Consider the following 24,772-nt stretch of genomic DNA (forward strand, 5'->3'; position numbering starts at 1 on the left):
AGCTACTAAATAACACGTGAATAAAGTCCTAGAAAAATAAAAAATGTCCCTTGCTTCTGACAAAAAAGTAAAAGGGTAATTTAGCTTGTGATATTAACACATTTTAATTTGAGATGTTACACCACAAGTTTTTGGACTAATACATTTTCAACGCCTACATGCAGAAAGCCATTAAAATAAATATCATTTTTCAATCGTAAAACACCACGATTTTCTACAAGTAGTAGCAAATTATTACAACACTACCACAATGTGTTCTTGAATAAAACATATTTTATTAAAGTCCAATTTAGAGAAAGAGCAATTGCATTGTGGAGAATGATCTATTGACATATTCCTAAAATTAAATGAAGAACTTGAAACAAAACAGATTCAAGCTTTGCATCAGTCCCTTTTAAAAAGTTCTTAAGAATACATTTGGAGCTGGGACTATCTGAAACTCTGAGATGATGCAGCTCGTCATGTTTAATGTAATATCTATCTATCAATCAATAACTAATTTTAGTGTCAATACGTTACTCAATGTCAACGTGAAATGACAAACCCCATCTTTAAAGAAGTACCACTCTCTCAAACCTAATGATCATAAGACGCCATTCGCTTGCTTATAACATATCTCGAACTCTCCGAGATTGACTCTCTAGCATGTTGTCATAGACAGAGCGATAAAAACTGAGGACCTCAAGCGCAGTGGGCCGCAACTTGGGATCTTTTCTCTTGCACTCTGTGTGGATCTGAAACAAATGAAAATGGATGACATCACTTTCTAGGACATTCCCCAATAAAAACCGTGTCACATCTGGAATCTTCCAGATGTCTGTCTTTTCATCGTAGTCAGGCATCAGTCCATCTGAAAATGGAACATCCTCCCCGTGGGGCCATAACTGCTCAGGAGCAACAAAGTCTCCGGTTATTTCATGGTGCCCACACTTCACCCCTCGGCGTGACCTTACTACTTCAGGAAGTGCATCAAGGTCGTTGGCCAACAGACGCATGTCAGATGCAAGAAGAAACTGGCTGAGAGTTTTGTGTAGGTCATTGGAGTCACACATCACACGGATGCCCACCGGACTGGAGTGCAAGTATGCCAGAAAGGCAGCGTAGTCTATTGCCAGCTGTAGCCGTGTATGCCATGAGTTTCGCCAGCGATATCGGTCTTCGGCAAGGGTGACGTCGAGGGTCAGAGCTGATCCAAAAGGATGGTATTCTGTTACAAACAGACCTTCTTCCTCACATGCTCCTACAAGCGTTGCAACGTGAACGCTCTGCAAGGAACGCAGCATTGACACACCATGGAGGAAATCATCTTTATAGTGCTGAGATGACAAGACTGAGAGAGCGACCTTCTGCCCTCGCCATTCTGACAAATAGACCTGGAAAACACAATTAAGCTCCATGTAAGTCTCTAAAGACAGTAGGTTTAACAACTAAATAACTTAAGCTAAATCCATCGTCTCACCTTTTTTACAGCTCCCTGTCCAATGAGCTTAACTCGACGGACGTCAGCACGAATTTCTGGACACTGCAGCCAAGGGGTACACGTGGTCATAGTTCCGATTTTAAAGTGGCGAGATGGACACCTCATGTGTGCTGAGGGAGGACTGGTTTCCTCATATAGGGCATCTAAGTAGAAATACAGCAGTAGGTTGGCACAGAGGAGAGCTGCCAGGCAAAGCACAACTACAGGCAGTCCACACCTTGCCACACGTGTGCCATAGTTAGAAGCGCCAACCATACTGACATTTTAACCTGTTGATAAAAACAAAGTCAATATTTTATTCAATGAATGATTCGGCGTTTTAATAACTTTTGACAAAACGTCTACAAATATTTTTCACATTTAAAAAAGTTTTTAAGGTTGACACCAAAGCTCATGTAGGTGTTAACGCGTGTCTTGCCTTTTGTCTAAATGTAAGTAAATCTAAGTGACTTGGCAACTTATTTAAAATAAAGAAAACTGAAACCGTTATTTCGGTTCTATCAAATCTACTGTCAGAAATAATTCAATGTTTTCGACACACCTGATGGCATACGAAAAAACGTGTTTTCCCCACGCAACTTGCTTCTGTTTATGCGGTTCTGAAACTATACATTTCAAATTTAGTATTTCAATCCACGCTGCCAAATACCATTGTACAATGTTATTTTTCCGGATCGTCTCGCTCTACGAAGTGTCCAAGACCAGTTTACTGTGCCCGGAACACAGATCGCCATCTAGTGTCCTTTCGGTGAATAACCTACCAGCCTAGTCGGGTACTTTGGGTGCATCGATTAACTCGGTTTCTTTCGTGATTTGAGAGGATACAGTGCCTACCATTCTGAAAAAGTTGTCTAAATTTAAATTAAAATACTTGAAATGATCATCTCATAATGCAGAGTCAGAAAAAAGATGCTTATGTTTCGCTGCCTTTCTGTCTTCCGCTCTCGGGTAAAGGAATGCTGAGCGAATGACGTCATCAGAAGTTCCGCACATAATCACTTTCATAATTATTAAGATGGCGAAAATATGTCTATGCTTTTGTTAACATAGGCTAGTTGAAATTCTATATACATAATACATATTAAAATAACTGTTTTTAAAATAAACTTGAATAAAATCACCACATATCTTGAAAGTTTCAATACTTTTATATTCGATCTGCTCATCACTGATGACATTTATTGCTACGTGGATCTTTGGATCATTTTAAAGAAACCAGTTTGACACATTAGGTGTTTACGTTATTAGTTACACACAATGTGTCCCTTAACCAAAACGAGAGTTATCTTTTATTCATAAGAGAACTAACGTGCCACAGAAGCGTGTTTTTACTGTTTCCATGGATAACGTTTATTAAATATTAAAGCATTTGGTGTCAAATTGACACCCGCGTGTCACGAGCTATTTATCAGCATAGACCTTTAATGTAATGGCAATGCACTTCGCCCGGGTCCGACTCTAGTTTCAGTCCAACACAAATTGTATAATGTAGATGTTTAACGGCAAAATGGAGCGCCACGCATCGAGGGCTCACGAGGAGGACAGAGCAGAGAGGAGGGTGAGATTCCGGGTGGCATCAGCGCACAGTGGACGCGTCCTGCGGGAGGTCTTCAGAGAGGATGCGCTCGAGGATTCTGCGGACACAGACACAACGGTCAGCTCAGAGCCCGAGCGCGCCAGCTCGCCCGCTATCAGTGAGGCAAACAGTCATCTGAGCGGCCTGGTGGGTCATGAAGCGGACGACGGCGGCAGTGAGCCCGACGGGCTCCTCATGTACGCCAGTGTCGCAAAAGAAAAGTTGTTCAACGGGAAGCGCGTGAACATCTTCAGTAAGAACGGAACCATCCGGGGCGTGAGAAACAAAGTGAGTGCGGGACAGGTGCTATTTAACAACCTGTCCAAAATGTATGGGGTAAGTGTGATGCAGTGTTCTATACTGCATTGTTTTTAAGCAGCCTTTATTAAAGGGATAGTTCACAAATAAGTATCATCATCATTTATTCACCATCATGTCGTTCAAAACCTTACACTCCTGTGGAACACAAAAGAAGATATTTTGGGAAAAAAAGTCTCCTCACCAACATTCTTCAAAATTTATTTTGTGCTCTGCAGAGGAAATTCATGGGTTTTGAATGACACGAGGGTGTGTAAATGATGAAAGATTTTTTTTGGAGATTTGCTGGGGAAAGGGAATTCACCCCATTTAGACATGTAAGCTAATGAAGCCTAATGTCTACTAGCTGTTAAAAAGGCTCCTTTTACACACTGTCAAACTTTACTATTGAAGCAGGTTTGCTAGTAACTTACTGTAGATTTAATCGATAATTTTGTTTTAAACATAAACATACGTAGTTCTTATATTTTCTTTCATTAAACAAGACTAAATATCTTAGGTTAGTTTTCTTGTAACCTAAATGTATCGTAATTTATGAAGTTTTAATTATAAATATTTTTACTAGACAACTAAACAAAAATGCAGTGTAATGTCATTAATGAGACAAGTCTCTTCTTGCTCATTTTGAAAAACAAAAGACTAAGAGTTTAAATTTCTATTGTTGAAAAGTTGAACTCAAATTAAAAACTGTAGGAAGTAGTAATGAAATCTACTAGCAAAAATAATTCACGAAACCTGTCAAGAAATGTATTTGTTATGGAAATATTATAGTACAGAACTGGTCTTAAAAATTGACATTGTGTTGTATAATTCTTCAGATTTATGGGTGTTTGTTGCTTTCACCCTATAAGGGATTGTAATTGTAATTATCACGTTCAGATTTTATGGTTCCAGTTAATATTTGACATCCTGATTATCACAGGATATGTTTTTTATCAAAATAACTATACAGTTGTTTATTAATTTATTTTATGAATGACTACTAGTTATTATTATATGGTATTATTAAAGTTACATGTATCTTACTATATCTATATACTTTTGATGTTGATATACTGTTGACTTTTAATATTTAATAAACGTGTTTCTTTTAAAGGACTCCCTTGTTTTGAATCGACCTAAAAGACCTTGAGCAGATGCCTGAAAACAGCTACTAAAGGGCCTGCAGCAGAGCATGCTGGGTCAAAAAGTACCAGGGTGTCACTCCGGTGGATGTCCGAGAGGCTTCAGCATGCATAGAAGCGATGAACAGTGGCCAATGAATTTCCTGTAAAGTGATTTTTAATATACGTGTATATTGTGGTTCTGTAAATATATTTTATACTAGATTTTGCAAAAATATTCTTGAATAAAGGAAACTAAACGGACAAGACAATAGACAACAGATTGTTGTAACTCTCTTTGTTTGTGGTCCTTGTTTTCTGTAGTTGACCATGTGTTGTGATGAAATCCTATTCCTTTGATTTTATAGAAAATAAAGATATTGTGGTCAAAGTTTTATACACAGTTCTACATTTTAATGAAATAAAAAATGAAAATCAAACTTTTTTATAAGATTTTTTTTTATAATAGTTTTTGACTATATATATTTTTTGTATTCCTTACTTTTAAGAAAACCTGCCTTAGGTTCCAGAAGCCATATTATACAATCGTCTTGTTTTAAAGGCGGGGTGTCTGATTTCCGAATTACGCTTGTATAGACAAAGTTGGGCCGAGTACTAAAACAACCTTGTAGCCAATCAGCAGTAAGGTGCACAGTGCACAGGACTGACATTAGTCGAACCGTGCGCTGACGAAAGCGAAAAATGGGTGTAGGGGTGTGTTTGTTTTGGTGATTGGAACATCAACGCCTGCTTAGAGAAATTGGCCACCCTGCCTTTAAGTGAACATTTAACAAACTCAATGTTATACATTGGTTCAAAATTAAAATCACCACATATGCTGAACAAATTAGGATTTAGGATGTTTCTATAATACATAACAACCCCTGGAAACTTAAAGTCCCTTTCATACATCAAACAGCGTTCCCACATTAATGAATTTCCAAGCTCAGATCATCTGTGGGTGTGTCTTTTAAATACATTACCTGTAAATGAATTTGAACACAAACAGCTGTTTCCTCCACACACACAACTCAATAATTAATAAGATCAGATGATAAGATAGATCAGCTTTCTCTGCATTATTCAGCTTGATCCCTGAAAGGGAGTGAGATCAAGAATGAATGCTTATCATGATGATATTGTTAGCAATACACTATGTATCTTATGAATGTATGTATTTTATTATCTAAACAAAATGTATTCTAATACACCTCAACGGACATTCTTAACAACGAAAACACGAGTACAGAGTTGTTTTATCATTATATTAATAAAGATTTATTATACTTTTGTGTTGTTGCCAAGTTAGTAATTTGACAGACAAACTACATTACTTATGAACTGCATATGAACTCATCTTGGAGTAGTAATTGTGCAAATTGTGTAACAATGAACAGTCAGAAGACAGTGAGTAGAGCAAAGACACCGTACAGTAAAGCACAGGGATATGCCACCAGCAGTTGCTGTCCACCCATATCAAGAGTGGAAGCGAAAATCTTAGAAGCTGACAGACTGCACCAGCCAATCACGAACAAGGCCAATAACGTGCCCAGAAGTCCTCTGCATCAAAACACAACAAAGCCACTATTTATCCAAATGAAACACAGCTGAAATGATCTTAAAAACGAAATTAAATACGTAAAAAGTACTCACTGAAGGGAATAAACGACAGCAAAGGTGGAGAGCACTACCATAGGCAGGAGACAATATCCAAGCACGCTTGCCACACATCCACAGGATATGCTGTAGCTACTCATCAGGTTCAACAGCATGTGCATCCCAACACATCCCAGAGCGCTGATGCCATACACATATCCAAAGTGTGCTTTCCCTGCCTGTAAAGTGAATACACTAGCACAAAATACACACTCAAATACAAACAGCAGACCTCTGGACAATATGGAATGTTTTCTATTCTCATTTTGACGAATCATTTTGTACCTCTACTTAATGGTTTCGCCATTTCACTTCTGGTGTAATGTAATGCCCAAAGTTTCAAGGTGTAGTTAATACCATCAGAAGTGTGGCTCCCAGGGCAATGCAGAAGAGAATGGGGCCAGTGAGGTCGGTCTCGTTCATTATACTGCCATCTGCTGGTTTAAGTGGATTTAACACAGTCAGAGTCTTCTGCCAGATATGGTCAAAGTTAATGCCCAGCTCTGAGGGAAAAACAAAACTGTCACATTTGTGTTATCTAATTACATTAACCATGACAAATTCTTTAAATGACTTCAAAATGATTATTTTGTGCCAATACCTTCCAATAGTGGTGGCTCTTGCTCAAATGAATCTGTATATTCGGTTTGTTCAGGTTGTGCTCCAGGCTGAAATACTTGCCCAGTATAAGAGGTTTGGGTGGTATACTCATCTGGTAAGGGGCCGTTACCATCACTGCCAATCAGACAGTAAACAATGAAACTGCAACACCATTAAACTAAATCAAATACAGTACACCAGTGTTGGATATAGTAATGTATCGGTACTTTACTTGAGTCTTTATATTTCTGCAGACTTTTACTCCACTACATTTCCTGAAAAAAATTTATACTTTTACTCCTATACATTTCCCCTAAGCATAGAAACAGAAATGAAATAGACAAGCCGGGGATCCAGTCCCCATGACAATGCTGAACCAATCATTGGTTAAAGCTCAATGTGCAAGTGCAAAAAGGTGCTCTCTGCATTTATAAGCATTTAATGTGCTTATATCTTTTAAAGATAAACTGCAAAATTTTCATTTTAATTTTTTATCAAATGACCAGGTTGTTACTGTAAGGGAAATGCAAGGAAAGAAAGAAGTAAGAGCCAGACAGATTTGTTCAGATTTTGTTCCAAGTTGTTCTCTTAGAGGGATAATATAGGGAGTGGGAGGGAACTATCCTTTTATAAGTTATGAAGTATGATGTGGTTTCTGAACATGTATTTTTCAAAGTAGTACATTTCTATGTAAGCACCATCTTTTATCTTTATGCTAAAAAAACATTTTTACCAACAACGTTTACTTTACTTTAACTTTACTTTAAATACTACTAAGTGCTATCGATACTTAATTACAATATTTGAAAAGTTTTGTTTTCAAAATAGTTTTTTTTACTGTGCATTCCAATTAATATCAATCAAACTGCAGCTGGTACAATAGAACACAACAAAAACACGATAACATAATGAAAAATAGTGCATTTCTTAAAAATGCAGTGATCTCATTTTGGAACCAAACTCTTCATTTATCTGTTACTTTAAGAGTTTTACTCAAGTCATATTCTAAAATGTACTTTCACGTCTACCAAAGTAATTTTCTGGCAAGATAGGCTATTTGTACTCAAGTATTGCTTTTAGGTACTTTATACAACACTTAGTGAGTAGTATAGAATATATGTATAAAGTGTGGTGATATTTGACTTACACATTATCATACCCTGGATTGATGAAGGTTGGATCGTAGCCATACATCTCGTTTTGGCCTTCTGTATAATACCCCGACTGATAGAAGTCCTGTTCAAAGTTTTGAAATTCTCCCATGCTGGTCAAGAAAATATAACGTGTGCATGCAAGTTCAAGCAAACACTGTGGTAGCATTTTAATGATTTCTGAATCAGTGTCAAGATAAACATTTGTTAAACAATTCTCAACAAATTTCCTACCTGTTTTTCTTGTTTTACTTGCACAACTTAATTTGTCTTTCGGGTTTGCTTGGTCACTGAGCAGCTGTTTGTTTTGTATGTGTGTATGAGATGCTATTTATAGTCTTCTATTTTTACTTGAGGGACACCCGCAGGACTGTCATTGGGCTGGGAGTCAATGGTGTAAACCCATCCTTATCTGTAGATCTTACACTGCTTATTTTGTGCATAATGAACAATATAATCATATTTATCAGTGCAAAACTGTTAATTCTTGTAACATAATTATAGAGATGAAGGACTGTTTTAAAACAAATCAACAGTAGTTAATGATCACTTAGTAAATGTATCAAACATCTTATTAAAAACAGTCTATAATGTCTATTGACATACTGCATTTTCATTTTAGCACCCTGTTCAAACACAACTTTTTCCATGTTAGCAAAAGACTCATTTGCAAGTTAGTAAATTGGTCCAGATTTTTAATTGTTAAAATGTCATAACAGAAAACATTTGATTACATTAAATTACATTATACAATGCTATTTCAAAATGATAACACATTTGTTTAGGTTGGCATACAAATCCGTGCTGTAAAATAAAAATTATACGCAGAAAAAGGCTCATCAGATTACCCCATAGCTCATCATAAAGAATATTAAATCTGTCTTGTATTTGATCAAATCATAATTTAAATCTTGTTAGTAAAAAAGAGGATTTCAAAGTGTTGCGGTTACAGTGTTTATTTTTGCAATGAGCGTATTTGCTTAATGTTGTTATTTTACTCAGTTTCTCTTTCATGCAGTCTAGGGTATGTTTGTAAGGTATAGTCATGGCTTAATCTACAACCACCCTGAAATGTTTTGTATCTGTTACCCTTAATACTTTCATAATTCTAAAAAAACGGTGCAATATAAACACGCACACACACACTTAAAGTAAGTGAAGTTAATTTTCATAATTCCAAATGATGTCTATATGTGACTGGAGTCTCCAGTCAAGCTCATATTGAAAACTTCTTCTTGTGTTAAAAAGGTGACGTTAGATTCCTCTTCTGCACTTCTGTGTAAAAGAAAACACATCAATGTAATGAAGCAGAACAAAAAGACAAAGAAATAGGCATAAGACAAATTTACAACCATTAAGTTCCTTTGCTTATTTGTTTTAGAATCAAAATAAATGTTTTTATATTTTTTTGAAACAGTGCTATGTCAGAATAAAACAAGTCACAGTTTTACCCATTTCTATAAATCAAAAATAAACAGATTGCTTCCCCTCACAATCTATAAAACCTGGAGCATCAATAGGTTTCCTTCAGGGGATAAAAAAATACACCCACACATATTCCAAAAATGTTTTATCCAAAAATTGAAAAAGAGTATCCACTAGAAGATGCTTACTTTGATTTCCTGCTGTTCATTTTACCAAAGAGCAGTCTGAGAACTCTTTCTCTTTGCTCCCATCTCATCTCTGATATGTTCACTCTGTGTTTCCTTAGATTACTGTTGAATTAACACACGGTTGTTATTGACCTGTTTTGCTAATAAGTAACATGTAAGTAACAAGTTAAGTCTTGTTTTAAAAGAGAATTCTGAACATTAACAAACAAGCACAAACAGATTTTGAGAACTCTCACCCTTTCTCGACCTCCTGCGAGCCAGTGGATACATTGTTTTGTGTGTGAGCGTAATCCCTTCTACCCGACAGGACCTCATTCATCCTCTTGCTACGAGTCACATCTGCCTCCAGTCTGCAAGCATAGCATCCTCTCAACATTTATAGTATTATGTATGTATAACAGCTGGAACATTCATTGAACGAAACTTTAGTCACATTCTCAAAATCAGCAATATAGTTAACCTTTGTGTTAGAGTCTCCTGCTTGACTTGGTTCAGCGCTTCATGGAACAGGATCTCTGTGTCTGTGCGTTGCTCCACTATACTGCGGGCCAACTTCTTCACTCGGCTCAGCTCCCTCTCTCGTAAGGTCAGGAGCTTCTGAAGTTTATCCAGCTCCAAACCGCTGGCCTGAGTTCTGACTTTGGTACGGTGCTTGGCACCAGCTTTCTCACATTCAAACTCAGCTACCGTGCTGGCCAGTGCCTGCTCCAGTGTGGACACCTTGACCTTCATCTCAGTGATCTGGCTTCGCTGGGTTGTAATCTGAGAGACTGTGTCATTCATTATCAGTTGGTTTGTCTCCTGTGGGATGAATGAACGGGTTCCATTAAAAATCTTGTTTCCTTGGCAAGCTCTGTCTACGTTTGACGTTCAAATGTCACCAACAGGCAATTTGGTTTAATAATTTGTAAATATAATGTCATATATGTTATTAAAAGACATATTCATATTTAATTTGTCAAAAAAACTGTTAAAATGTTTTGCTGCATCTGGGTGACCGCATAACAAACTTGCAAATGTTGCGACTGGCCAATCAGAATCAAGCATTCCAACGAACCGTGTAATAATTATATTATATTTATTGTTTATTTTTTAAACACAGCTAGTGAAAAGTTTGGACAGATCTATTAATCAAGGTATCAATCATGATAAACATATTATGAACTTCTTGTGATGTTTCATGTTTGTCACCTTTTGCTGGGTGAGGTTGCCATTTTCCTTCGGCAACACTGCATTTCTCTTCCGCAGATCCTCGACTTCTTTGATGTGGTAACTCAGTGCCTTGTTTAAACGCACATTCTCTTTGAAAACAGAGCGAGAAGCAACATCCAACTGTCTGATGAGACCAAGACAGAAGTCTCATTTCAAATATCCTAAAATCTCTCAAAAAAGTTGTTCCAATAGGTAGAAAGGTAAAATGTCATTGGGATGCAGGGGAGATACTTACACAATGGCCTTTTTGTGAGCTTTCTCTGCAAGCACAGCAATCTTTTGTTCAGTTTTCTGCTCTAGAAGCAACTTAAGATATGTAAGATAGAGTGAGTGAGTAAGGGAGTGAATGGGTAAAGATGAGAGAGATAATGTTTGTTTTTGCCTTTATACCTTGTCATTGAGGAACTTTAGCTCCATTTTAGTAAGAGTTTTCTGATGATCTAAATCGGCATTGTCCAAAGTTTCTTTCATCTGTATATGAAAATGTTGATGTCAAGCTTTATTGCGATTCTTATACAGTTAAATATGTGAAATAAATCAATTGCATCCTACATTTCCAAGTTCTTGCTCCATTTGTGGCTTCTTCTCAAGAAAGTCATTAATGATCCCGAGCTCCTCTTGAATAATTCTAAACTCACTGGATCTCTTCTCAAACTTCTCCTCCAGTTTACCAATCTTCAGAGTAAAATCAGTGATCTGTGATGGCAAATCCATGAAAACTAGTCAGCAACAAGGCAGTATAATGACAACCAATTTACCGCCCCTCACAACTTACATAAGTTTCAATATTTTATTTTTATTTTCATTTCAAAGAACACAAAGAGTTCAATATCAGAAAGTACTGAGGCCTTTTTTTAACAATAAGTAATTTGTACATATATACAGTATATATATATATATTGATGTCTCCCATCTATTCATATCTCTGCACAGTTTATGATTTACAAAAACATATTCCATATTCCTTTCTCAAATTACAAACAAACTGTTAAAATAACTTGACTCACTAAATTCTCTTTCTCTTGAGAGGCTCTTGTTTTCTCAAACTGAATTTGCTGTTCCAGTGCAGCAATCTAAGGAAGACAACTTTTAATAATACTCCAGCATTAAAACGTGTAGCTTCATACATCAAGTGCATTTCAAAATACCTTCTCCTCATTTTCGACGTCTTTTTCCCTCAGAACAGCAATAACTTCAATGGTTTTCTTCTCAGTTTTGTGCTGTAGATCAGTGAGGTGTTCGTTGGCTTTGGCCAGTCTGCCCGCTGTTTCATGATACTCAATGCGTGAAGTTTCTGTCATATCACATCTGGCCTCCCATAGAGTCGCGTTTGCTTTAGCCCTCTCGATATCAGACTCTTTATCCCTTTTTGACTCCTGCTTTCCATCTTTCTTTCCTTTTCTGAAGTAGAAATAACACTAGGGATATTCGTTTGGATTTCAAATAGATAAACTGGCTCTTTTGTTTGACGAACAACCGGCAAAAGTTTATATCGAAAAAAAATAAGATGACAACATTTGTCTTAACTTACCCCTTTCCCTTCTTCCCCTTTCTTCCTTTTTTGATCGGCATCTGTCTGTGGTCTGATCAACGGTGTGCTCTTTTAATATGATGTCTCCGAGCGGGACAGGGAGTTTGTTTACATCCGTTACCATGGAGATGAAAGCGATGCTTGAGTAAAAGTACAAATATCTACAGAAAATGACTTTGGCAGAAGTTAAAGTCACCCTTCGAAATATTACTTGATTAAAAGTCTTAAAGTACCTGACATTAATTTTACTTATGTATTAAAAGCTCAAGTATTTAAAAAAGTGAACGGTTGGAACCAACAAAAAAACTAATGAGCATTATTTTATATTGTCTTTACCTAAGTGCAAATTATAAACACTCAAGGAAGCCCACCCCACCACCCAGTCAACAACACTATTAACTTGGATTCATTGCTGTTGTTGGTGTTTTGTAGCCTGTACTGTATTGTGTTAACTGGTCGTTTGTCTCCTGTCTGTTACTAGGTGACCAACGAAACAAAATTCCACCAACTCGTTATGTGGCAATACACTTTGAATTTAATCAATATTTAAGCCTACATTCACAATATATAACATTGGCCTAACAATAGCCGATTACAACTGAGTTTTTAGGTAATTAAATTAAAGCAAATTAAATCTCTATTTCAACAAAATGCATAGTGCGTTTGAAACTGCGGTCAAGCCAGCCGCCACTTCGAAAACTAGACCACACGCAGTTTTTATTCGCGCATATACTGCGCTTTACGGTAAACGCGTCTTTTTGGATTTCAGAACAAACGCGACAAGCGCTAGGCAGCATAATGTTTAACAGCAGGGCCGTGCACAGACATTTTGAGGGGCAGTGGCCTAAACCAAAAAAAGGGGCACCAAGGGGGTGGTTGCTTGTTAACACAAATTATCCAGTTATTAGAAAATATACAATTAAAAAAGAATTCAGCACACGCTCAAATACATTTTAGACTTTATTGTAAATGTTTTGATTGAACATAATCTAACCAGGGGTGTTCTTCATACCACTGTCCCTGAAAAGAACGTACTTGTTCATTGTACCACATTGTACATTATATTGTGTTTTTTTTTTAAATACGCAGGATCTGATGGATTTTGTAACTGAAGCAAAAACTCAAATGCTTCTGGCTTTTTCTCACTTGTGTACATGGCTGTGGCTGCCTCACTCTCCATTTCTTCCTGTCTTCCAAATTCTAATAAAACAGAAATATTACTTATCGGAACAAAGACACGCAAACTGAATATTTCTGATTATAAACTGAAAGTTGAAGGATGTGCTGTTACTCCAACTAATACTGTAAAAGATCTAGGCGTTATATTAGACAGCAACCTGTCATTTCGAAATCACATCTCAGATAAAAACAGCCTTTTTCCACCTAAGAAATGTTGCCAAATGATGAAATATTCTGTGTGCTGCTGACGCGGAGAAGCTTATTCATGCATTTATGACCTCAAGACTTGACTACTGTAATGTGCTACTTAGTGTTTGTCCTTCATCATCAATAAACAAACTTTATTCACTTATAAAGCCTTAAAGGGTTTAGCCCCTTCCTACCTAACAGAGCTTCTATCACACTACAACCCATCACGCTCTCTAAGATCTCAAAACTCAGGACTTTTGATAACATCTAGAATAACTAAATTTCTCATACGTAGCACCTGGAAACTCTAAACCTTCCTGATATTATTCGAGGATCAGACACACTCGCTCAATTTAAATCTAGATTAAAGACACATCTTTTCAGCCAAGCATTCACTTAAAGCAAATATGCAAAATAAACCACCAGGAGACTGCTGACATTAGATATTATTTACTAGGTGTTTATATAACAAGTTAAACTATTCATGTAGTGTGTTTTACCTTTTTTTGTGTTTTTCTTATTTCCCCCTGTAAAGCAGCTTTGGAACAGTGCAGATTGTGAAAAGCGCTATGTAAATAAAATTGAATTGAATTCAATTGAATTGATTTGGCTGATGCTAAATGGGCTCTCCCTCACTCTCTGAGCCTGCCTCTGCCTCATCTTCAATGGAGTAATAAGTAATAGACATTTAATTTCATATTAGCATTACAGCATTAATCTATATAGCCTACTATGCTAATATACAACTCATTTAGAGCCTAAGATGTGCTAGTCAGAACTAAGACAAGTGATTACAATGGGAAATATATTTACAAGAATTAAAGTGGAGCTTTGAATCCATGTTTGCAGTGTTGAGCTGCCTTTAGCAGCCTCCCTTCGCTCTTTCTCTCTCTGTCTTCTTTTTTGTGAAGGCATTGTTGTACATTGTTTTTTTGGGGGGGATTGTCTACAAAGTGTGCCAACAACAGGACATTATTTAAATCTGATCGTTGAGTACAATAATTTGATTAGACAAGCAGCTAACTTTAATTCAAAAAACGCGGATATGTTGTACAAGTTGTTAGCACTAGTAGAATACCAAGAGCAAAACATTACTGACATACAAAAAAAATAATAATACCAAATTACAAATTTTGCAGATTCAACCACTGTCTCTTGCATAACCGACCTGTTAATGCGACAGCTTTCGTTAACTGTCGTGTTCACTCTCAGTTTCAAGAGACAGAGAGCGCGCGCCGCAGACACTGTGAGTGATGCTGCGGAGCGAGCGGGAAAACCTGGAGCGGAATAGTGGAATCAGCGGAATACTTTGAACGGAGCGGGATGGGAAAAGGGGCACCTCGGTCGATGAGGGCAGAGGGGCAGTGGCTCTAGCCACCCGGCCACCCCCCTGTGCACGGCCCTGTTTAACAGTCAGTTAATATTATATATTGTTTAAATTTATATATTTTTGTTGTTTTAAAGGTAGAAACTGAGGTTTTCCAGATGGTTGCTAGGGCATTTTTCCTATGGAAAGAGGATGTTAAAATCACAGAAAAAAGGGATTAAACAAGGTGTCATGAACTGCTCTGAGACAAGAAGGTAAGATCCAGATGCAGCATTATTAGTGGGCAATCCAAAGGCGTAATCCAAATAACAGGCAAGGGTCATACACAGACAGGCAGTCCAAACAAAGAAACAAACAAAACAAAACAAAAAAACAAACAAAACAGAGGCAAAAGAGTAATCAGGGAAGCAAGGCACCTTACCCCTGATCGCTCTGCAGTAATGTGTATAAAACTACTTGTAAGTCGCTTTGGATAAAAGCGTCTGCCAAATGAATAAATGTCTGATGTGGAGTGCCCTCTGGTGGTTCACAAGGGCACTCCAGCTGGTGACTGTTACAAAGAAGACACAGGCATGGAGAAAGCCATCTTGTCCGAAGACACAGGCGTGGAGAAGGCCATCTTGTCCGAGGGCACAGGTGTGGAGATGGCCATCTTGTCCGAAGGCAGAGGCGTGGCTGACACACCCACATTATAGCTGTGACCATTATAATCAGTGCCTCCTCCTCAGGCTCAGGAAAACGTCTCGGTAACCTCCGTTCCCTGATGGAGGGAACGAGACGTTGTGTCGACAGAATGGGGTTTGACTTGAGAACCTATCATCTCTGACTGACTTGAACAGGCCAATGAAAATTGGCGAATGAAATTTGCATGCCGGACTCCGCCCCCGGATATCCGGGTATAAAAGGGAGCCGGCGTGCTGCATTCATTCACCTTTTGTGCTGAGGAGCCTGAGGATCGTGCCCTGACTGCTGCAGCGGGCGGCCAGTGTTGTGGCATGAAGGACACAATGTCTCGTTCCCTCCATCAGGGAAAGGAGGTTACATACGTAACCGAGACGTTCCTTTTCTGTCGGTCTCTCGACGTTGCGTCGACAGAATGGGGTTCCTCGGAAAACGCCGCAGCGCTGACTGGCCTGGGCGTGTCAGACGTGAGCGCTAGCATGAATTGCAACCTTCCAGTGGAAGGGAAGGAGTTCAGAGCTTTCTTAAAAGATGGGAGCCCCTTCCCCCGGCCGTCACGGACGGCGGCCTAGTTCTCTTAACAGCGAGAAGCCGCCCGGCACCGTAAGGGCCACTGGGAAGCGGCATTCCCCCCTGAGGAAATGCGCTACGGAGACCACATCCTACCGCAGAGAGGAGCTTTAGTGGAGATCCACACACGGTCTCACAGGATAGGGGAGAACACGTGGGAAACATGCAGACACGAGAGGGTGTCGTGAGCAGGTGAAGTACACCTGGGAGAGGTCATGGGCCATCGAATGAGAGCCATTCATGAGAAGACAACAGACGAAACCGTCCGGGGGGGTTACTACGTGTGGAGCACTAGGCCTTGTTTGAGCCACTGCTAGAGCTCAGAAACAGGCCAAGGGAGGCAGGGCTGCTCCGCCGGGCCCGCCACCGAGGAGTGCTTAGTGATGGATGGAATGCCTACTCTTCACCCAGTGGGGGGAAGAGGAGAGGCTAGATAGCACCGCGTCTCACCTGGGGAGGGGCGCTATTGCAGGCGTACGCCCACCGGCTGCCGGACTAACCTGGCGGTGTCCTGTAAGACTTTGGCTGATTCCAGTTCCATGCGGAGGCTGTAAAACCTCGCAAAGGTGCTGGGCGTAGCCCAACCCGCAGCTCTACATACGTCTGCCAGAGAGGCGCCCTGAGTCAGTGCCCACGAGGAGGCCACACCCCTGGTGGAGTGTGCCCTCACTGCAAGCGGGCACGGGAGATCCTATCCCGAAAGGGAGTGGTGGGAACTTTGGGCACGTAGCCAGGCCGGGTCGCAGGATAACGTGAGATTGACCAGGCCCGAACTCTAGGCAATCCGTGGCCACGGAAAATGCTTGTAGGTCCCCTACCCTCTTGATGGAAGCGAGCGCCACTAGGAGAGCCGTCTTCATCGAGAGGTGAGAAAGAGCGGCATCTCCGAGGGGCTCGAAGGGGGGCCTCTGGAGGCCCGCCAGGACCACATTAAGGTCCCAAGATGGTACGGAGCGCGGTCGAGGTGGATTCAACCTTCTTGCGCCCCTGAGGAACCTAATGACCAGGTCGTGCTGTCCCAGAGACTTCCCACTAACTGGTTCGTGATGAGAGGCAATTGCGGCTACATACACTTTCAGCGTGGAAGGGGAGAGATTGCTCTCGAGTCTCGTCTGCAGGAAGGACAGCACGCTCCCGATCGAGCATATCCGTGGGTCTTCTCCACAAGAAGAACACCAGGACGAGAAGAGGCGCCACTTAAATGCGTATAACCGCCTCGTGGCCGGGGCCCTAGCCTGTACAATGGTTTCCAGCCCTTCCCCTGAGAAAGAAGGTCCTTCGTAAGGGGAATCGGCCAGGGGGGAGTTGTCGTCAGAAGCATCAGCTCTGAGAACATAGTCCGGTTGGGCCAGTAAGGCGCAACTAGTAGCACTTGATGCTCCTCTTCCCTGACTTTGCACAAGACGTGTGCAATGAGGCTCACTGGGGGGAAGGCGTACTTCCGCTTGTCCCGCGGCCAGCTGTGCGCCAAGGCATCCGTGCCGAGGGGGGCCTCGGTCAGGGAGTACCAAAGCGGGCAATGGGGGGTGTCCAGGGAGGCGAACAGGTCCACCTGTGCCTGCCCGAACTGCACCCAAATGAGCTGGACTGCGCGGGGGTGGAGCCGCCACTCTCCGCGGGGCGTCGACTGACGAGAGAGCGCATCGGCTGTCTGGTTCAGGTCGCCCGGGATGTGAGTGGCTAACAGAGACTTCGTCACCTGCTGGCTCCACCTGCTGTGATAGCTGCCGTGAACGAATACCACCCTTTCGTTTGATATATGCCACGGCAGTCGTGCTGTCCGACCGGACCAGCACGTGCTTGTCCTGCACGAGGGGTAGGAACCTCCTCAGTGCAAGCAGCACCGCCAACAACTCTAGGCGATTGATATGCCAGCGCAGGTGGGGGCCCGTCCACAGACCCGACACTGCGTGCCCGTTGCACACAGCACCCCAACCCTGCAGGGAGGCGTCTGTCGTCACCACGACGCGCCTCGAAACCTGCCCAAGAGGGACCCCTGTCCGTAGAAAGGTCATTGAAGACCATGGGGTTAGGGTGGGCCGGCAGAAGGGCGTGATCGCGATGCGCCTGCTGCCAATGTGCCACGCACTCCAGGGAACTCTGCTCTGTAGCCAGTGCTGTAGCGGTCTCATGTGCATCAACCCAAAGGGGACCACCCCCGCCGAGTACGCCATGTGTCCCAGGAGCCCCTGAAAAAGTTTCAGTGTGACCGCTGGCTGCTGCCTGAAGTTTCTCAGGCAGGTCAGCACCGACTGGGCACGCTCGGAAGAAAGGCGTGCAGTCATGGAGACAGAGTCGAGTTCCATACCAAGGAAGAGGATGCTCTGCACGGGGGAGAGCTTGCTCTTCTCTCGGTTGACCTGCAACCCCAAATGGTCTAGGTGCCGGAGCACCAGCCGTCGAGATAGTTGAGTATGCGCACCCCCTGCTTCCTGAGGGGAGTGAGGGCGGCCTCCACAACCTTCGTAAAGGCTGGAGCCGGACTCTAAGTTGTAGAGGGGCGGGGCTGCTGGGGAGCAGACGCTGTGCGGGACCTCGGCGGGCGATAGGCGGCCGGGTCGCGGCGGGCAGGATGTGTTTGATCGCCTCCGTCTGCTTCTTTACAGTCGAGAACTGCTGGGAGAAGTCCTCGACCATATCACCAAACAGACCACCCTGCGCGATGGGAGCGTCGAGAAAGCGAACCTTCTCAGCGTCCCGCATCTGCGCAAGGTTCAGCCAAAGGTGTCTCTCCTGGACCACTAGTGTGGACATCGTACGACCAAGGGCCCGCGCCGTCACCTTCGTCGCCCGAAGAGCGAGGTCAGTGGCAGTGCGGAGTTCCTGCATGAGCCCTGGGTCGGACTTTCCCTCGTGCAACTCCTTCAACGCTTTGGCCTGATGGACCTGCAGGATGGCCATAGCGTGAAGAGCTGAGCCAGCTTGACCCGCAGCGTTGTAAGCCTTCGACACCAGCGATGCCGAAAACTTACACGCCTTGGAAGGGAGCCTTGGTCGATCTCTCCAGGTGGCAGCTGTCTGCGGGCACAGGTGCACCGCGACTGCACGTTCCACCTGAGGGATGTCGACATAGCCCTTAGCTGCCCCGTCATCGAGGGAAGTCAGGGCGACCGAGCTAGTCTGACGTGCACGCGCCGAGAACGGGGCGTTCCAGGTCCGACTGAGCTCTCTCATGCACTTCCGGGAAAAATGGCTCCGGGGCCGACCGCGGCTTCGAGTCGCGGCCGGCTCCGAGAAACCATGTGTCCAGCCGCGAGCGTTGGGATGGGATGGAGCGTCATCATGTGCATCAATCCGAGGGGGACCACCCCACTGAGGACGCCATGTGACCCAGGAGCCTCTGAAATAATTTCAGGGGGACCGCTGGTTGCTGTCTGAGAAGGCTCAAACAGTTCGGCAGGGGATAGACCAGGGGATCATGCTGTCATAGAGACAGAGTTGAGTTCCATACCGAGAAAAAAGGAGCTTTGCACAGGGAAAAGCTGACTCTTCTCTCCATGTCCCTGTGTGTACACAACAGATTTCGTATGGCGATAGTTAAGAACCTGCACACCTCTCTCCCTGAGTGGAGTGAGTGCGGCTTTCACGACCTTCGTAAAAACCCCATAGAGACAGGGATAGACCGAATGGGAGGACCCTGTAGTGATTTGTCCGTCCCTCAAAAGCGAACCGTTGGAATCGCTGATGACGAGGGAGAATCGAGACATGCAAGTACGCGTCCTTCAGGTTGATGGCCAAGAACCAATCCTGATGTCTGACAAACGTCAACATGTGCCTCTCCGTGAGCATCCTGAACGGCAGCTTTTGCAGGTGCTTGTTCAGGGTATGTAGATCTAGAATAGGGCGCAACCCTTCACCTTTCTTGGGGACGACGAGGTACGGCTAGTAAACCCGCTGGACATCTCGGCCGGGGGGACTGGTTCGATCACTTCCTTTGCCAGGAGGGTGGCAATCTCGGCCCGTAGTATGAGAGCATCTCTGCCTCTGACTGAGGTGAGGAGGAAGCCCCGAAACCTGGGCGGAGGCCGGGCGAATTGGATCGCATAGCTCCGGGGCACCGGCAAAAAGGCACCAAGGTAAAGACTCGTGCCTTGCAGTCCTATGTGGAAAAAATATTGTAATGCAAAACACTAAATTGAGTAAAATAAAATGTCACTGTTTACTTAAAGTATACTTACTATATATTGTAAAACTAACACCTAAATGTCCTGGGGACAGAGAACAGAGACCAATTATAAGACATTTTAATCAACATGACATAAGCAATTGATAAAGTAGGAAACAGCAGAGAAATAAAGCTACAGCGCAAGTTCTGCCGGGAAGACTCAATCTCGCATCATCCACTACCAATCAACACCTAACCAATCACACCCCAACATGGAATATAAAAGATCGCCACTTACCGCTTTCTACATCCGCAGTCGAAGCAACCTTGATTCGCAGTAATCCATCAGCTACGACTTGCAGACTTCGTTATGTCACAGAACGCATTTTGTGAATACACCGATTCCGACGAGGATTTAATTCCTACGACTCCTGCCAACGTGAGGCGTAGTTCAAGAATCCAATGACGGGATTCTCCATGGGCCCAGTGGCCGTCAGAAGTGATCTTCAGCAAACTAGAGGCAGCAGGCATTCCAGCCGACCTCGATCTTTCCAGGGACGATCTGCTCGCGCTGGCCTTCAACGCCTTTGGCGCCCCACCCGCAACGGCCGACGCATCTCCGACAACATCAGCGTTACCATCCCAGCCCAAACAAGCCGGTAGGAAGCGAACCGGTAAATCCTCTCCGCCTCGGCAATCCAAAAAGTACCAGCAGCCCACAAAGATCTACTCTCCTCCGCAAGCATCCTGCGACGCTAACGATCAGCTGCTGCAGGCCGTTCGATCGCTGTCCGCCACCGTTCAAGGCCTACAAACAAAGATGGTGCAATTCGAGACAGCGCTCAGCAACCCAGGATATAACATCAGGACGCAGTCCACACCATCGACTGACCTTCTCATCCCCGGAATATATGATCAACCAAGCATCCCGTCGACGTCTACCCCCGTAGCTACTACAAGTATCATCCAGACACCATTCCAGGACGCAACTGCTCCGCCGGCGACAGCACATTTTTCCCTCGCCACCGCCACCTCAGCCAAAGCTTTCGGCAGGCGATTCGTCCCTCCGGCAGCGGCTACGGTATCTCCCACTCTAAGGAATAACATCATCCAAGGTAAGGACATTAACTTGGCTTTACTCCTACTCCCCTCGCCGGCAGCCGACAGGAAAATGGTCGAGTGCGGTGACGTGGCAGTCTTTCTCCGGACGTCCGATCCCAGACTCCAACGGAACCTGTCGTTCGGCGAATTTGTGATCGCTTTTGGAATTTACCGCGATATACTCTGCCAAGCTTACCCGGATAGAAGGGAGGAACTGGATATTTACTTAGGAACGATAGCAGATTTCAGCCAAAGCTATGGGGGAACACTGTTCTACGAATACTACGCATCTTTCTCTGCTAAATCAGCATCTTTCATCTCACTTTTTAACTCTGGAATCGATCGGTCCATCGTAGACACGGAACTACTCGTTCGTCATTTTGGCGGCCACATGACACTCGCATGCCCCATTTGCAGCTCCCACGGACATTCGGCACAGTTTTGCCCTAAAATAATCGCTAGTCCAGATTCGCCCGTAGTTCTCGGCGCTGGAAATGTAAGAAAGCGCTCAGACGCTAGGGGTCGGGACATCATAAATTTTAACGGCACTTCTCTTTGTAATAATTTTAACGAATCTGTCTGTTCTTTTCCCCAATGCAAATTCGCCCACGAATGTAGCTTTTGCAAAGACCCACACCCGAAATCTGTCTGCCCCAGAAGATTCAGGCCAGCTATCCAAGAGGAAGCCGGCGATCGGAAGAGAAAATTTTAATTAATCTCGTATCTACTCCCATTAAAGTCCCAATCCTTTCAAACTACCTATCGACGCACCCCGATAAATGTTTCGTAGATTATTTGCTAACCGGGCTATCTCAAGGGTTCCGGGTCGGCATCACGTCACATCTCACAGCTTCCTTTGTGGCAAAAAACCTACAATCAGCTATGTCAGAACCTGCAATCGTCTCATCAATGCTGGAGAACAAAGTTAATAAAGGTTATGTAACCGGCCCGTTCGACTCCCCTCCTTATTCCTTGTTTCGGATTAACTCAATTGGCATTGCCACTAGAAAATATTCAGGTAAAAAACGCCTCATCTTCGACATGTCTTCTCCTCATTCCAGCATGACCGCAAGCGTCAACGAATGCCTCCCTCTAGAACCCTTTTCACTACATTACGCATCCGTCGATAACGCTATTAGGCTAATAAAGCTAGCCTGACTTGGGGCTTTGCTAGCCAAGGCCGACATCAAAGACGCCTTCAAAATCATACCGCTACACCCCGCAGATCGCCACCTGTTCGGCGTAAAATGGAAGTTTACATTTTATTTCGCCGCAAGACTCACATTCGGTTGCAGAAGCAGCCCCAACATTTTTAATTGTCTCTCCGAAGCCCTGTGTTGGATCCTGCTGAACGTATATAAACTGCCCTTCGTCCTACACCTGCTCGACAATTTCCTACTTATTGATTTCCCCAATTCCCAAACGTCCACCCTTGACACACTCAGACAGACCTTTGACGACATCGGCGTCCCCCTGTCCACTGGGAAAACACAGGGAGCATGCACGGCTTTAACATTTCTAGGCATTTATCTCGATTCGGTCAAAATGCAAGCTTCCCTTCCCCGTGATAAACTCATAAGAATCAGGTCGTTCATAGAAGAGTTCTCGGCACGCAACGCAGCTTCCAAACGCGATATGCTTTCCCTCCTAGGCCACCTAAACTTTGCCACAAGCATAATTCCGCAAGGCCGGTCATTCATATCACGCATGCTTACCCTGACTCATTCGGTGTCGGAATTAAGCAATACGATTTCAATAGACGAAGGAAGCCGTTCCGACCTCAGATTTTGGTCTTACTTACTAAATAATTGGAACGGACAAACTTTTTTTTATAACGACGCTTCAGAATCACCGCTCGACCCGAAATTGTATACAGACGCCGCCCCCTCTATCTGCTTCGGGGGATTTTTTCAAGGACATTAGTTCACTGAGAAGTGGCCACACGATTTCCCCAAACCCGCTTCAGGGTTCGCTTCGTCCGCTCTCCACGAGATTTATCCAATAGCGGTCGCTAGCGTCATATGGGGATCGGCGTGGTCTCGCGAACGCATCACCCTTTACTGCGATAATGAGGCAACAGTTGCCATAATTAACAAAGGGAGATCTCACTGCCCGACGATAATGCCATTCGTAAGACGTCTGATCTGGCAGCCAGATACATTCCGGGTCACCATAATGAAATCGCTGATGCTCTATCTCGTCTTCGTCTGCAGACATTCAGACGACTCTGCCCTTCAGCAGACCAGGACCCATTGCTCTGCCCCGATCAAGAGGAGATAAAACTGGACTAGACTATCTTCGACAATCAGTCAGACGCTACATGACCAAAGGAGTGGCCCCGTCGACACTCAAGGCATACACTTCCGCCTGGTCCCAGTTTAAATCATTCTGCTTCTCCTTCCAAATTCCGCTATTCCCCATCTGGACCTCTTCAGTCTGCTCCTTTCTCGTCCATAATTATGAGAACCGGAACCAGACCATATCTTCCATTCGGAGATTACTGGCGGGAATTCAATTTTACGCAAGGCATCATAATAACGATTATCTGAGCCTCTTCACCAATCCCTCAGTGCGTTTGTTACTTAAAGGCTTGACCCAGTCGGCACGCAGTCATCCAGATAGACGCAAGCCTATCACACTATCTATATTACACAGACTTATTGATTCCCTACAGCTGGAGGCCATGTTCCTCTCAGCTTTCTATGGCTTCATGCGCCCGGGGGAACTAATGCCAGACTCAATGAAAAATTTCGACCCAACGAAAGACCTTTCGCTTTCCGACATCCAGTTTACCTCGCAAGCCTTCTCAATCACCCTTAAACACACAAAATCCAACACGAAGCGAGCCGGCGCCACAATAAATTTCCCAAAAATCAACACCAGCTTCTGTCCAGTCACCTCCATGACGCTCTACTTGAAAGTCCGTCCCAAAACCCCCCCCCCACTCTCCACTTTTTACTCTACCGAACGGCGCACCAGTCACTAAATCCTGGTTCAGAACCAAACTAGCCGCGGCCTCAGAAGCATGCAATCTCTCGCCCCTCCTGTACACCGGACACTCATTCAGGATCGGAGCAGCCACTACTGCCCCCGAAGGCGGAATTCCAGCAGAAACCATCAAACGGATGGGCAGATGGTCATCGTCTGCTTACGAGTCCTACATAAGACTGGACTCCTCTATCATCACGGCAGCTCAACGAGCTCTATCCGGTCAAGATCCAGGTAAATTCATGCAATTACTGGTGGTGGTGTCTAGTTTCCTCAGTCCCCTCGTTCAGTGTCGTTGCCCACCAGGGCCCAGTCTCAGTGTCGTGGCCTATCGGGGCCTCGTCTCAGTGTCGTGGCCTATCGGGGCCTTGTCTCAGTGTCGTGGCCTATCG

General features: G+C 43.5%; 3 protein-coding genes across 5 annotated transcripts; all 3 read right to left on the reverse strand.

The window, feature by feature from the left end:
- Nucleotides 1-22: 22 nt before the first annotated feature.
- Nucleotides 23-2,230, reverse strand: pomk (protein O-mannose kinase). 3 transcript variants are annotated; one of them, XM_079472691.1, is made up of 4 exons: nt 2,022-2,230; nt 1,698-1,749; nt 1,460-1,623; nt 23-1,373 (listed from the first exon to the last, which is right to left on the reverse strand). In XM_079472691.1, the coding sequence occupies exons 2-4, from the start codon at nt 1,741-1,743 to the stop codon at nt 606-608; spliced, it is 978 nt and encodes a 325-aa protein (XP_079328817.1). In that variant the 5' UTR covers nt 1,744-1,749; nt 2,022-2,230; the 3' UTR covers nt 23-605. The 3 variants fall into 3 exon arrangements, with proteins under 3 accessions (XP_079328817.1, XP_079328815.1, XP_079328816.1); XM_079472689.1 differs by having other exon boundaries at nt 83-1,373; nt 1,460-1,749; nt 2,022-2,161; XM_079472690.1 differs by lacking the exon at nt 2,022-2,230 and having other exon boundaries at nt 83-1,373; nt 1,460-1,858.
- Nucleotides 2,231-5,735: 3,505 nt separating this feature from the next.
- LOC306904002 (protein YIPF7) lies at nt 5,736-8,210 on the reverse strand. Its single transcript, XM_079473599.1, has 6 exons — nt 8,119-8,210; nt 7,881-7,997; nt 6,735-6,868; nt 6,491-6,636; nt 6,131-6,312; nt 5,736-6,037 (listed from the first exon to the last, which is right to left on the reverse strand). Exons 2-6 carry the CDS (start codon nt 7,994-7,996, stop codon nt 5,875-5,877), a joined length of 741 nt encoding a protein of 246 aa, XP_079329725.1. The 5' UTR covers nt 7,997; nt 8,119-8,210; the 3' UTR covers nt 5,736-5,874.
- A 353-nt stretch (nt 8,211-8,563) lies between these two features.
- Nucleotides 8,564-12,281, reverse strand: bbof1b (basal body orientation factor 1b; the record flags this gene model as incomplete). Its single annotated transcript, XM_079473358.1, has 11 exons — nt 8,564-9,159; nt 9,498-9,599; nt 9,734-9,847; nt 9,958-10,298; nt 10,689-10,833; nt 10,945-11,015; nt 11,100-11,180; nt 11,262-11,405; nt 11,717-11,782; nt 11,858-12,110; nt 12,241-12,281. 11 exons carry the CDS (start codon nt 12,279-12,281, stop codon nt 9,072-9,074), a joined length of 1,446 nt encoding a protein of 481 aa, XP_079329484.1. The 3' UTR covers nt 8,564-9,071.
- Nucleotides 12,282-24,772: the final 12,491 nt, after the last annotated feature.

Source organism: Barbatula barbatula (genome assembly GCF_947034865.1).
Source record: "Barbatula barbatula genome assembly, chromosome: 14".
In the NCBI taxonomy this organism is placed as follows: Eukaryota; Metazoa; Chordata; class Actinopteri; order Cypriniformes; family Nemacheilidae; genus Barbatula; species Barbatula barbatula.